At 34.2% G+C, this 15916-nt stretch overlaps 1 protein-coding gene across 1 annotated transcript in view; it reads right to left on the bottom strand.

The window, feature by feature from the left end:
* The window catches only part of NRG4 (neuregulin 4), a gene marked incomplete at both ends in the record, with an annotated part of 55385 nt that overhangs the window by 5106 nt on the left and 34363 nt on the right, over positions 1–15916 (bottom strand). Inside the window, one exon of the mRNA XM_079699092.1 lies at positions 3317–3466. Coding sequence (XP_079555218.1) covers positions 3317–3466 — 150 coding nt within the window. The remainder of the gene's footprint in view (positions 1–3316; positions 3467–15916) is intronic.

Genomic DNA, 15916 nt, shown 5'->3' with positions numbered 1-15916 from the left:
CTTGACTTCTCTTGACCTCTCTATAACATTTGCCATTTCTTTTCCTCTCAGAATTACCTTCTGGGTAATTTCTTATCTATATCTTTCACTTCATTAAATCTTTTATTGTGTCTAATTTGCTATTAAAAATGTATTCTTGGTTAAAAAATTTTATTGAACTAAGACATGTATTGGCTTTTAAAAAATTACAATTATTATATTTTATGCATTACAGTTCTGTTTTGGTCTTTGTCAAATTTGCTTATTTACAAGCCTCTCATTTATTTCTTGGTATATATTAAACATATGTATTTTATATTACGTATCTGAGTCTTCCAAAAAATAAAGATTTTGAATATCTGATTTTACTATCAGTTGTTTCTGTGGGTTCTAACTCATGGTGCTTCTTTTCTTATATGTTTGGTAATCTTTTTATACTGTGAGATACTTTTTAAGGTAAAGGATGAAAGTGGGTTCTTCAAGAATTAATTTGCATTTGTTTCTGTCAACCACCTGGGGCACCGCCAGCCTGGATTATTCAACATTCCTAGCTTTTTTTCCCTAGACATTCAGACTGCATCAGGATGCAAACCAGATAATATTTGTGATTGGAGGTTCCTTTTGTCCTTTCTTGTTCTTATATACAGTTGACCCTTGAACAATGTAGCAGTTAGGGGCGCTGACCACCACACAGTTGAAAATCCACATATACCATTTACAGTTGGCTCTCCATATCCATGATTGCACATCCAGGGATTCAACCAACCATGGATTATGTAGTACTGTAGTATGTATTCAAAAAAATCTGCATATATGTGAACCCATGCAGTTCAAACCTGTGTTGTTCAAGGGTCAACTGTACTTTCATTTTTCTTTTATCTATACTTTCTACCAAAAAGGTATTGTTTAGCCTGCTCATACTAGCAATATTGCTAAATTCTGGCTCAAGCCTGCAGAGTTACTGTGTTCTAGAAGGTCTCCTCTGAAACTTTGTGTCATTAAGCACCTGTGGGGTACAACATACCATGGCACAAACTCAATGGGTTTGCAGAGAAGTTTCCTTTTTAGACAATTACAGCAATGTTAAAGCTCTATGGAATAAAAAAAAAACCCTCTTAACAATTCCCAGTGGAATGAATATTAGATTTCCTAATAAATCCTTTGGTCATTATGTAGGATGTGTATTTCTAGCTCTCTACCTTATAGGCATATGGTAGAACTGCATTTCCTGGTACCCCTTGTAATTAAGTAGGACCATGCAGCTCATTCTGGCCAATGAATCATGGCCAGACAGATCATTTCAACTCAAATATGAAACCCTCTGGCAGAGCAACCCACAGCATTCAGGATGGTGGCTGCTCCATCAGTTTGAGATTTTAAGTGACTATGATTATAAAAGCCGGTCTGCCAAATGATAATAATTATACACTATGAATGGGAAACAGTCTTATTTTTTTAAGCCACTAAACTGTTAGGGTTGATAATTACCTAGCCTATCCTGATTGATATTACAAAAGTATTTATTATCCAATCAATAACACATGAAATGCTATATTTCCAACCTGGCACTAGAGTGATTAATGAGGGAATTAGTCAGTTGGTCTTCTCCTTAGCATATTAGACCAACAAAATATTTAGAGGGATAGAATAAAATAATAAATCATTATTCATTTTTTTTCCAAACATGATTTAAAGTCAAGAGTACACCTAATTCCAAACATGGGTGTTCTGGTTATCTATAACAGTATAACAAATCAACCCGAATTTAGTGGATTAAAACAATTTATCTCTCATGGTTTTCTGTGGGTTGACAGCTGGGCAGTTTTTGCTTGGGATCTCTGTGGTTGCAGTCAACTGGCAGCTAAGTCTGGATCAACTAAAGGTTCAACTGAGCTGGATGTCTGAGGTGGCTTATTCAAATGGCTGGTAGTTGACACTGGCTGTCGGCTGGGAGATCAGCTGAGGCTGGTTCTTTGTTCTCACAACATGGTAGCTGATTATGTGAAAGAGCAGCAGAAGTATGAGTGACAGGAAATGGAAGCTGCCAGGCCATTTAAAGGCTATGCCCTGAACTAGAACAGCACCATTTCCACAATATTCTGTGGTCAAAGCAGTCTGAATGCCTGCCCAGATTCAAAGATTTAGAGAAATAAACTCTTCCTCTTGATGTAAGAGTGGCAAAGTCACACGGCAGAAGAGCAAGTGGGAATGAGAGATATTGTTGTGGCTATCTTTGGGAAATATAATCTGACACAATGAGCTTGTATTTAAATTTTTATATCTGTAGTAAGATGCTAAATTATGAGAGATAAAACATATTAGATTGCCTAAATAATACATTTTAGAATAAAATATGTAATACCAATACCACATATTTTAAAAGCACAGTCTCCAATTGTTATTTACTCCATGGTATAAAGTAATTCAGAAATGAGGATTTTATGAAATATAATTTTACATATGTTACTTTTCTTAGAATATAAATTTCTCAAGCCCACTGTATCTCTTTTATGACTACCCTCAGCTCCATTTTCCATTTGCACAAATATCTATGACAGCATACAGTGTGCATTTAATAAAAATTAATAATGAGAGTTATGATACCAGATAACTCCTAAATTTAATAAATTCTATATTCACTTATTTTCACAAAAATTCAGAAAAAGCTGAAGACCAAAACTAATGAATGAAAGTAATCGTCAGTGCATAGCGTTGTTTCATGTGAAGAAATTTTCCTTTGGTCTTATGAGTTACTAGTCTTCTCAGATTAGTTGCCTGCCTACTCATCTGTCTCTCCAAATTGATTTAAATCTCTATGAAGTTAGGGAACATGTCTATTTTCTTCACTATTATATTCTTTATGCTTATCAGCACAGTGTCTAGCACAGAGTAGGCACTAAATAAAGAGCTGATCCTAGATATTAACTATATGTCTTAAATTTATATTTACAGCATGTTGCATAAATTGTTTCTTTCTTTCACAAAATCTATTTTAAATAGACCTAGTCCAAATATTTAGGTGTTTTTGGCATGATGACTTTAGTGAATGTGGATCTACCTTACTAGTTTAGAAAAGTCAAGGTAAATAATGATGATGACATTAACAAAGAATAAATAGAGGCTGCTTAAGATCCTTTCAAAAATGACTTATTAATTTTATAACAAAAATAAATAAATAATAAAATTTAATAAGAGTAACTCTATTAGAGAAATAACTCTAAACAGAAAAAAAATCTGGAAAAATAATCTAGAGCTAAAGGGCATACTGATTATTTAGTAGGATAACTACTTTATGCATTACTTTTTCTTTTCAAAAGCATGTTTTTATTTTGGTTACCTGCAAAGGAAGTAGAGGGCTCCAATGATAAGAGTTCCTAGAAGAACAGCCAATGCCACGAAAGCTGCAAACAGGTCACTTTTAGTTTGGTTGCTGGAGCTTGGGAGAAAAACCTCTTCACAACGAGCTCCTGTATAATTTTCAATGCATCTACAGAATAAAATTTTAGATAAAGAATTGCATTCTCTGTTCCATTATCTAGTATAGAAAGCATAAGGTTTCCAGCTGGTATGAAAAAAAAATAAGACTAATTTTCAGATTGTGAACATAGAATAGGCATGCTTTCCTATAATGCTCACAGAGCTACAGTTATAATAAAACAAATTAGCATGTGCAGTCTAATCTTTGCTATCTTCCTTTTCCAGTTTTTAAATTGTTTAGAAATTCCAGAGAAATTATAGAATATTCAGTCCTTTTATCTTTTAGATTTTCAATATATAATTATCCACACTTAAGTTTATCTGAAATTTATTTTGTTATTTCTGGTATAGATGTGGTTCTAAGTATATTTTTCCTTGACATTGCTAACTAGTTATTCCAGCCCCATTTATTAAATAATCATTCCCTTTCCCACTGTTTAACAGTACCTCCTTTAATGTATGTCAAATTTGTATAAGTAACAGCATTTCTTTATTCTTCAATGATCTACACATCTAATCTTGGGCTTCTACCATGTTGCTTCAATATTGTTGCTTTATAATATGCTTTAGTATCCAGTAGTTCTACTCCTTACCTTATTACTTTCCTTTTCTAGAGATTTTGTGATATTTTCATTTGCCAGCCAAATATTTTAAAGCCAGTTACTTTCAGCTCTTTAAAACTATGTGACCATAGAACCATAATCTTTGGTAATATCAGTCAGTTCCTTTTTCCCTGTTAATATGTTCAGAGATTATAAAACTAGAGATTGATATGAACTAATGAGTTTGGCACCAGATCAATTTCATTAGTTCATAGTTGCAGTTAAAATAAAGAATAGTATTTTAATATATACTAATGTTTGTTTATAAAGCAACCCATGAAGTTACAGAGTAAACCAGGGGTTCCCAACCTCCGGGCCACGGACCGGTACCGGTCTGCGGCCTGTTAGGAACTGGGCAGCACAGAAGGAGGTGAGCGGCGGGCCAGCAAGCGAAGCTTCATTTGCTGCTCCCCATCGCTCACATTACCGCCTGAACCATCCCCCTTCCCCACCGGCTCCTGGTAAAACTGTCTTCCACGAAACTGGTCCCTGGTGCCAAAAAGGTTGGGGACCGCTGGAGTAAACTACACTTAGCAATAATTTTGCGTAAAAAAATGTGTGTGTATATGTATGTGTGTATATATATTCTTTAAGCTAGTATTACCAAAAATAGAAATATCTGTTCTACTAAATTAATTCTCCTCCTCACCTCTTTCCAGTTTAGGAAGTATTTACAAATGTTATCTTCTTTTCTCCCACCCTAGTCTAATAAGGATGCAGTCCTAGAAAGTTACATGCTGAACTGATTACTAACAAAGCTTGGCAACTAATGTAATAGGCTAATAAAGCAGTATACAAATAAATAAGAGAAAAGAATATCAAGTTATAGCACAAGGGATCGATTTTACTTAAATGAGCATATGAAAGATGTTTTATGAACCTCAAGCCCTACACATGGTGAGGCAGCGGTGTTATTGGTTACAGCCTCCACTGAGGGGGGAGGGGTGTCAGTTTGAGCAAAGAAGCAGTTTTGATTCTCTCAAACTACTGTAAAGATGGAGTTGAGGAAACATAGAAGGGAAAAGAAAGGACAGAATATGAGTGGCAAACTGAAATGCAAGTAAAATACTTTACAAAACACAATTACCTAACGTCTAAATAAAAAATACTTATTTTTTCCAAAGATCAAGTCAGTTAAATAAGTATGAGGAGAAAAAAGATTAAATGAAAATAATTTGTTTCTTTCTCCTCTAGCCCCATATCCCACTTCCAAAAAAGGGACTAAATAACACACACAGACACACACAGGCCTAGAAAGTTAATATAGAGACTACCAAAAAAATCAATACATATGTCATCACAAAATAACCAAAGAAGGAAAGGGGCATTCCACACAGTAAAAAAAAAAAAAAAAAAAAAAAGTTCTAAATTTTTCAAAACCAGAATTCAGTAAGTAGTAATTATTTATGACTTCTGAAGGTTTTTAAAGAAAAGATTTAGCCACTGAAAAAGTTACTGTCATCGTTTTAAAATAACTCTCAGGTTTTGAAATGATATTAAAATGGGGTTCAGTTTCCATTTGAATATAGCTAGAACCCTAAAGAAATAAATTCTGAATTGAAACAGTATAATTCTTCTTTATAAGGAAGATTTCTTTTTTAAAATGCTATAAACTCATTACTCAAGGCTGTTCAAGTTTAGGTAAGATTGAACTTCAAGGAAGAAGATGACAAACTAGCTGATGTAACTAACCCTGTGTGTTTACTTTGAGCTGGAAGGAGTCAAGAGAATGGTATAAATATAAGCTGAGTGGTCAGATCAGGTTGTAAGCAAACAAACAATAAAGGCATATAAAGGAAAACAATCAACACTACAGTGTTGTTCTGTTGTCTTACAGCAGGGCCAAGCAAACACATGCTCTTGTGGTAAAGTCAAAAAGCTGATGGTATCTTTTAATAAAGCAAAGTGAAGAATAAAAACATCTTGTTATTATTTAACTAGTCAATTCAGAATAGAGAAAAGCAAAGAAATTTAAATATTATGTTATTATCTAAGAAGTAGAAATGGCTAACCTAAAAATTAATTTAAAAATTTAAGATATTTATCATACAAAAAAGTAAACACAGCCTACCAATGAGTATGTACAAGGATTCCACTTTTTTTTTTTTTTTGCGATACATGGGCCTCTCACTGCTATGGCCTCTCCCATTGCAGAGCACAGGCTCCGGACACGCAGGCCCAGCGGCCATGGCTCACGGGCCCAGCCGCTCTGCAGCATGTGAGATCCTCCCAGACCGGGGCACGAACCCATGTCCCCTGCATCGGCAGGCGGACTCTCAACCACTGCGCCACCAGGGAAGCCCGGATTCCACTTTTAAAGCTCGAGCTCATTTATGAAAATGTTATGACCCAGTTATGACACAAATATCAAACTTTAGGCAAAGTCAGCTCCTTTAAGGATAAATAAGGGTGAATTAAGAAGATTTAGACAGATAACTAAATGGTAGTACTAGTTAAAGCAAAACAGAAAGGTGAGGCATTTGTACCACCATTTCATGCAGAACTAAGTAGCCTTCAGTCTTCATGTAACTTTCTTGCTAAATTATTTCCGGACATCACTTCTGCACAGACTGCCAAGTAGCAAACAGTTGTGCCACCTAATGAGGTGAATATCAAGCACTAGGATCACACACATTCTCCTGGATCTGAAAGATGAATGCTGGAACAGGTACAAATGCTCAACTAGGTGAGAAATTCCAAAACTCAGAATCCAAGTCATATGTGCTGGTTTTCTGGCTGAATACCACCAACAATCTTGTCCTTAAACCCAGAAGCTATGTTTAGTACACTGGACATGAAATAACCTCATTAGATTCTACAGCATTCCAGGTAAGTTGTAAGAACCAAGTTTTTAATCACGTAAACAAACAGTGCCATTTAGCTTCAAGAAAGAGTATTGGACTATGAGCTAGAAAAAACTTCTTGATCCCACTCTTATCACTGTTGGCTGTATGACCTTGGGCAAGCCACTCAAACTCTCTAAGACACTGTAAAAATCAAAATAACACCTGCTTTTGCTATTTCATAGGGCTATTGTCAGAATCAAATAATGTCTAAAAGTGCTTGAACACTGAAACACTATGCAAGTGAAACTGAAAGTAAAGTAGTTACTTTACAAAGACCATGTTTACATCTAATGTAGGACTACAGGGAATAAAATGCTCAAGAAAAATTACAGCCAGAAAAAGTTAAGCGCATGGAGATCAATAAATGTGTTAAATATTTTTCAGAAACAATAAACAACTTTATAAGAGTCCACTAACCAAATAATGATTCAACATCAATTCCACTTCACTTGGGCTAATCTATCCTGGAAAGAAAAAGTATAATATTGGCATATGCCAAAATTGACTTCCAAGTTTGATTCCTACTCTATAGTAATCAAAGTTCAATCTGAAACCCATGAAAAATGGTGACAAAACCAAAATAAAATAAAACTATTAGATTGTTCAAGAAACACGAACTAACCACATGGGCTTAAATCCCTTTAGCATTCCAGGGCCAGATAACAATACACAAACATGCCAACATCCTATGAAACTCCTACTAGATTTTTATAAGCCAAGAATTCAGGGAAGACTGACTCTTTTATTAGCTAGTGCCATAAATGTAACTTCACTAAGCATTTATTAGATTCTTAATAGTACCCAGAGATACTTAGCTAATATTCAATTTTATAAAAGTTTTAATATTTATATGATATTAGCACCATTTAAAACCAATAACTAGCATGCTTCAAGTGTGTAAGTATAATCTAAGTCTAGTAAAAAAGCAAAATCTATTAGGTTCTTCCAAGATTGACTATGAACAAGATAATTCATGTGCTGAAATGGACTACAGACTATATCTGTATATAAATGGATAAAACATCCTGCATAGAGAATAATTCATATTTGTCATTATGTACGGTATTGTTATAATTTTATTGCGAAGCGTTATAATTTTTTTGCTTAAGTAAATCACTGTGAAAATGTGAAATATTTTACGTACTGAAACTAGCTAAAGCACAGTGAATGAAGGAAGCATGTAAACAAATGATGAGCAACAGTAGTTTAAAACACGACCTTCATTACTGAATCCATGCATTGGCTATTCTTTTCCAATTAAGACTTTTTGGGAGAGACACCCATAGAATGCTGCAGGGTTCACCAGAGTACTTGGGGAAAATTCTGTGATTAAAAAATTTTTCTTAAATGTTGTCTTCCTCCATGTGAGAAAAATAATTATCTCAATTCTCACCCTATTTTGCTTTCCTCAAGAAAAAAAACAAGATCAGGGAGGAAATCCAAAACTGCTCTTGAAAGATAAGATATATATGTTTTAAAAAAATGATCAGGGAGGAAAAGTAAAACTACAAGCAGAAAATACATATATATTTTTTATATTCTATTTTGTTATGATCCTTGGTGTAAAAAATACACATATATTTGTATATACAAAGATTTATTTATACATAAAAACTGGTATATGTCAGTTCTTCCTTTCTTTCAAGTAATAATTTCAGTAAATATAAAGCTATATTTAGAATTTATAAATGATAAATTATAAATGGGCCTTCCAATTGTAGACATTTTTCACATGTTTTGGTAAAACTTAAAGGACATCAAGACCATAAATCCAGGAAAAAATGGAAAGACTTATGCTCTTAAATCACCAGACACTCAATTAAACCACAGTTCTAAATGGACAGTATTCATGCTGGCATCTTACCTTCCCAGGCTTCAGGTCTCAACAACCTTCTAATGCAGGGAAAATCTCATGCCCCAACTTGGAATAAGACAAAGAGAAGCCAGCATCAGTTCACTTCCTGACAAAAGAAGTTAAGTATTAGAGCTGAACAAAAGTCACAGTTGTCACTTTGCATGGTATTCCTATGTTGAAAATGAAATCTTACTGGTGAGAAATTGGGATATTTTTCAGGGGCCTTTCAAAGGAAATAGTGGATGAAAAGACACTATCTAAAAGGATAACCAAAATTCAGAAGCAAATGCATAATCTGATATAACTTATTATGCAACAAATAAGAAGAAAATGAAGGAGCTTTAAAGGAGGACATTCATTATCTTTCACTGGCATTCTGCTTCCTAGAACAGCAATAAGCTAACCTGAGTTAGTTCTGAAGAGTAGTTTCTACTCTTGAACAAGTGACACAATTGAGTAAGACAAATGCTGGTGGAAGACAAGCAGACCTAAGAGCAGTTATGTTTCCACTGTTTCAAAACCATATTCTGCTATGTTTGACAAGCAGATGATCTGGAAAAACATGATTTCAGGAAGACTTATCCTCTTTTAAGTTTTTGTTCTAAGCATGGTGGGTCAAGAAAGATATATCAGTTGTTTTTGCTGAGAATACTAATGAAAAAGCTTTATCAGAAGTAAGGTTACTAATGTGAAAAGTGTTAACAAAATGCATAGCTAAATAGAGCAGTTGTTTCGTGCTTTTTGCAACTGTTCTATTATCAGCTTCAAGGCTGTGATTTCCTTTCTGTAAAGGTGTTCTAAAGATCTATCTAAATCCTGATGTTTAATAAAGCAGTGCCAAAATAAATATATAAAGTATATATATATATATATATATATATACAAAATAAATATATAAAGTATATAATATAAAGTACAGTGCCAAAAGTCAAAGTAAAAAGGACTTTGTTCTGATTAATATCACAGTAGCATTTTGAATTTTTTTTCTTTGAACCATAACCTTCTACTAAATTTACAGATGAAAAAACAGAAGTCTTACCTAAAAAGAGTGCCAAGAACTAGCCTATGGTAACCAACTGACCTTAAGAAAACTTTAAAATTTTATGTGATTAATAAAACAACTCATAAAACCCAGACGATTCCTTTTGGAAACTGAGTTTAGTAAAAAGCACACTGAGGTCCAGCAAAACTGTGGACAGACACACGCAATATACAATTAAAAGAGGCAACGTATCAAATGCAGAAGCACAATAAATGTTGATTTTCTTACATTTTTCCAATTGTGATTCTCATCCTCAATTATTTTACTTTCATAAAACAAGCCTTACATATATTATAAGTTGGTACTCCTAAATTGCCTCTCTTAAATAGAATTCAGTCTTTATCACCTGACAAATGATGATTTCTACCTAGCCAACACTGACTGTTGTGGATAGGGGACAAAGCTTGGCTTCTGTCAAGGCAGCAGGGGCCTTCTTTGGTCTGAGCTTGTGGCCCTCTGGGAGAATTCTGGTGATCAGGCTCAGGGAACTGGAGCTTACTAAGTCACTCTGGGTACACCTGATATCTTAAAACTCCACCTCCACACTGTGCAATGATTGGCTTCACGGTGATCACAAGAAGCCTGGAGGAAAGTGAGGCAGCAAGGAAAGGCCTCATCCAGCTAGTGATGCAAACATAGGTGAAGACAAATCCTTTCCCCCATTCTTGCTCCACGAACCTAGAAAGTTCTAGTTGGAAGGTTGAAAGATTAGGGGCTTTCTGACGTTGTGCCCAAGTTGGCGAAGAGGACAAGGGCTGGAAAGGGCTTCTGCCTGGACTGTTCTCAGTGAAAGACTTTGAAATAGACAAGATTGTTAGGTACCCTGTCTAACGACCCTTCTGGGTTATCTGATTCTATGGGGGCCTGTGCTTTCCATTGTCTTTGAGCTATTTTACAAACTCTGTAAATTGTAGAAAACCGACAATAAATGAATTTTGTCCAGTATAATACAAGAGATTTCTCTGTGGATATTGATAAGTATTTAGTATTTCATTTCAACATGGCTGATCACCTATACTTGCATGTGTGTGCCGTGCCGTGCGGGCCCTCGGCAGTTAAAGCCCAGAGTCCTAACCACTGGACAGCCAGGGAACACCCAAGTATGTGTTGTTTGAATTCATCTTTGAGTCAGTTGTAACATCTTATTGGTTCCCTTGTTAATGAATGAGTTAAATATGTCTTTGACACATGTTCATTTTATATTTGTATGAAAATCATGATTTTCCCTTATATAAAAATTTATTTTTTTTACCAGTTTGAAGGTTGCCCACTGAGATGGATTCATCTGACGGAGCTAGTTAAATGGAGTTGCCAGTGAAGTGCACCTCCTTAATAGCTTAAGCCCAGGCATGTCTTTTCCTGGCTTCCAGAGGTGAATCCCACTCAGCAATAGAACTTAAAATTTGCTGGTTCTCTGTTTCTCTAGCTTTTTTTCCCCTCCCCACTAACTTTATGTTTAATTTTTTGTCGTTGGTTTACTTACTACTGATAAGTTATTTTCCCATTAGTAAGAGCAATGGTAAGGAGTTTGGTTTTATAGTTTGACAATCTGATGATCTCTGTAAATGGATGACAGAGAGCTACTCAACCAGGTGAAAGGATAGAGAAACTGGTTTGTCAGACTCTTATTAAAAATTTATTTCTCTAATTTTTTAGCTCAAATCAATTAAAAATTACATACCCACTGGGAAGGAGAGTACCTCTTTGACATTTGGACCAGTGAGATTTTATGTTTCTGTGTTTACTTGATCTGTGCCAAAGTTATAGATCTGAAGCTATAAGCTCTTTCTATGCCTATGTGTCAAACTCAGAAAGGCCTTTACCTCTTACTCTGTGTGAAATTTCTTTCTTTCTCCAGAGGATACTAAAAAATGATAGTATAAAGTCTCTTAAATTAAAGAAGTTCTGTTCTGATTGACTTAGATAAACAAGCTCTTACATAAATTCAGTATTGTTAAAATTCCCAGAATAGGAAATCGAACTTCTAATACTTTATTTTTTTTAATTTTATTGAAGTATAGTTGATTTACAGTATTGTGTTAATTTCTGCTGTACAGCAAAGTGACTCAGTTATACATATATATTCTTTTTCATACTCTTTTCCATTATGGTTTAAACACAGTTTATTGACTATATTAATAATTCCCTGTGCAAAACAGTAGGACCTTGTTGTTTGAACTTCTAATGCTTTAAATGTACTAAACTTAAATAAAATTCTTCTTGCTAAAACTAAGAAACCTTTTAAGAATCCAAGTTCACATTAATAAGAGTAAATCTTTGGTAAACAATACTAGCTTAATAATTTTGGCTTAATAAAACAGCTATATCTTTATCAGTATTAGTAGAACAGAAGCATATATTTTATTCCACTTGGGTTTGTTTTTCCTAAAATTATACAGGTTTACTGATCAAATAAGCTAATATTACTCCTACATATTATTAAAAACTATGAAAAATGAAAACTGTATTCAATTAAATTCAATCATTATTCTGACAAACATTTATTTCAACCATAATTATGTTCTGTAGTATTTATGTTTTATAGTAGATAATTTCTAAGGTAAAAGCTTGAATTTATATTATTTTTTTAATATCTTTATTGGAGTATAATTGCTTTACAATGGTGTGTTAGTTTCTGCTTTATGTGGCTGCTTCCCAGTAGCTATCTATTTCACATTTGGTAAGGTATATATGTCCATGCCACTCTGAATTTATATTAAATTGAATTAATGGATATTATTAGACACAGATAATTTTTAAGTAAGGTAGAATACTGAAACATTAATCATTAAGTATAATTTCAAGTTTATATAATTTTGCTTCTTAAGGTTACAGCTTTGGTCATGTTAATGAACATATTCATTTTTGCCACTTTAAGGAGTCATAGAAGAGATGTGTGTGGCAGTAGAAAGTTGTAATATGTGAGTTCATGACTTTGCAGATCTACTAAATTGCTTGTGTATGCCATACAGTTCTAAATTATCCACTACCCCAGTGATCTCTGTGAAACAGAAGTTAGTTACAGTTACTTGGCTGAAAGATATGAGTAATGAGACTATACTTGGAACAACTGTGACAGAGAAACACAACTCTGTGTGCACTTTTGTTTTCCAAGGGTAGGTGTGTCTGAAAGCAGCAGTTTGCAGTAGTTCGCAGGCTTTTTAGTCTCTAGGACTTACTGAGGACTCCAGAGAGCTTTTGTTTACGTGGGTTAAGAAACTATTGGTATTTACTATATTGGAAAGTGAAATATAAATTAACAAAAATACTTATTTATTGATTCATTTGAAGATAATAATATGAACACACAGTGTGTTATAAATAACATCTCAGTATTATAAAAATGGCTTCAACGGGTAAAACCTCTGAAAGAGAACCAGGTCAGTTTGTTCTAATTAGAATATGGGAAAGTGTAGTGAACAGAATTTAGAAAATAAACTTTATTTTGTCCCATTGATGAAAGAGGTTATTAAACATTAGTTCTCAGGCACCTATTTTAACCAAGTGCCAAAATCTCCTCTGACAACTTTTTTGATTTTGTCTTCTCAAAATTGGATCCTAAATATAGAAAAAATAAAATAAAATAAAAAGTCACCCAAAACTGTATTTGAGATTTCTCAGAGAACACCCAGAAAATCACAAATGTTCTTTGTCTCTTATCTTTTAAAAACAGAGATGATAGAAATAATTATAACAGTAAAATAATGAACAAAAGTCTATGAAATTTCCTGGAGATGTCAATGCCTTTGCTGCACATAATTTTTTCTTTTTTTTTTTTTTTCGGCCGCGCTGTGCAGCATACAGGATCTTAGTTCCCCAGGGATCGAACCCATGCCCCCTTCAGTGGAAGCACAGAGTCCTAACCACTGCACCATGAGGGAATTCCCGGTCCGTAGTGTTTTTAATCTCAGGGCAAACGCCAATCAAAACTCTTATGAAATAGTTGTACACTATACTTCCAACAGAGAATTTTACCCTTATTCACCCTGATATTATTAACTGGCTCACAGCCATTAAGTATCTGTCATCTATGTAGTTTTGTTTTAATGTGATGCGTGTCAGAAGGCACTGCTATAAGGCAGGGTTTGTATTCTGAACTAAAAATGACAGTCCAAGAGCCTCATGGACAAAGAATGTACCAGGACTGCAAATTTCTGACACTTAAAAAAAAAGATTCTTGGGTACAAGCTTCTGAGATGACTGGACTGAATCAGGATTCTTTATAGTTCAAAATCAGACAGCCTCATGAAAGCAGGTTGTTAACCCAAGATCTCAAGGAACACAGGACTGAATGAATTGATGAGAATTTATTGTGGTTATTTGTTTAGGACAGTGTTAATACTGTAATGATCTATTTTTCTTATATTAAAAAAAACCCTCTCTTTTTTCTTAAGCTATCCATAACCCACAACAATTTAGTAAATAGTACTTCTGTAAAATGCAACAAAATACATTGAAATGTTATCTGATTCGCATTAAGCATCCCCTGACTCACAAATTCAGAAACTATTACTGAGTCTCCTTACTCTTCATGGTAATATAGTTATTTGCATATGTCCAACAAGAACCCGTTCTCCTTTTCATTAGGACAAAACTGGACAAATCATTTGATCAACCAAGGCCTTCCATGGACTATCATTTTTGAGAATGACTCTCATTGAATTAGGTAAGTCAAGCCGTTTTTACAAAACAAAAGCTGACCTTACATATGGATCCAAAATCTACAAAGCAGTAAAAATGGCCTGGTACCTGGCTTATAGGTTCAAGCCCTCGGGAGGTAAGGAAGTCACTTATTGGCAGGCCAAGAACCTTAGCAAATTTGGGGGACTCTGAGAAAAGAGAAACCAAATTTACAGGTACTCTACAAGTGAAATCTGGTATAGTTAGTTTCTTAGGCTTGGTTTTCTAGCCCCACAACAACAAATAATAGAGGCTTATAAAGTCAATTCCAAGATTCTTTATGAAAACTTTCAAACAGAAATTAATTTTGTAACTGTCATGGATGTTCAGTACTGAATTGCAAAATTCAGTAATTTTATATATTTAACTAATGCTCTTATTGCACTAGCATTTTTTACACCAAGAATAATTTTTTGGGATTATATAACTACAAGGGGAAGACTGTTATGAAAAATTATGAAAGACTTTGAAACAGACCAAAAAAAAAAAGACTACTGGGTGTTCTGTCCAATCCATCCTTCTGGATGATCTGATTTTTTAGGGGCCTGCATCTTTCATTGTCTTCCAGCTGTTTTACAACTCTGTAAATTATAGAAAACTTAGAGTAATACAAATGATTCTTTTCCACAGAAATTCAAATGAATTTTGTCTGGTGGAATACAATTGATTATTGCCCTGTAGATATTGAATGGTTTTGCATGTATTTGTAAACTTCTTTTAGCATTCCTGATTATATATATTCATCTGTTGCTTTGAACTGGTTTTAACATCTTACTGGTCCCCTCATTAATTAATTAACTAAATAATGTCTTTCATGTGTTCATTTATATTTGTATGAGGTCAGGCCTTCACCTTTTAAAAAAAAAAATTATGTTATAACATCAGGAAGGCTGACCCAAGGCTACAGAGCCTGGGAAGATTCTTATCCCTCCAATTAGGTTGCCAAGATAGAGGGGAGCAGAAACTACATGATCATATTTAGGAATTTTATGACACGTTAGGCCTTGAGTGTACCTTACACCACACTATCATTCGACTTTCAGACAATGACCTTCAAACATGTTTTCAGGAACATATTATATGTGAAAATTAAAGGTAAGATAAAAGTCATGATAAAACAAACTACCCTGGATCAAACTCCTTTACTAGAAAAGAACCATACTTTTGCAATTTTTTCTACCACCCTATTTTTAACAACTAAGTATGTAAAAGTAAAGAAAAATGTAATTTCTTTCAGAATCAAAACATGCCATGGCATACGACCCAGCAATCCCACTACTAGGCATATACCCCGAGAAAACCATAATTCAAAAAGAGTCATGTAAAACAATATTCATTGCAGCTCTATTTACAATAGCCAGGACACGGAGGCAACCTAAGTGTCCATCAACAGATGAATGGATAAAGAAGATGTGGCACATATATACAATGGAAT

The sequence above is a fragment of the Hyperoodon ampullatus genome (assembly GCF_949752795.1).
Source record: "Hyperoodon ampullatus genome assembly, chromosome: 3".
Lineage (NCBI taxonomy): Eukaryota > Metazoa > Chordata > Mammalia > Artiodactyla > Ziphiidae > Hyperoodon > Hyperoodon ampullatus.
Note: the sequence above shows the minus strand (reverse complement) of the source record. Positions and strands in the feature narration are given on the sequence as shown.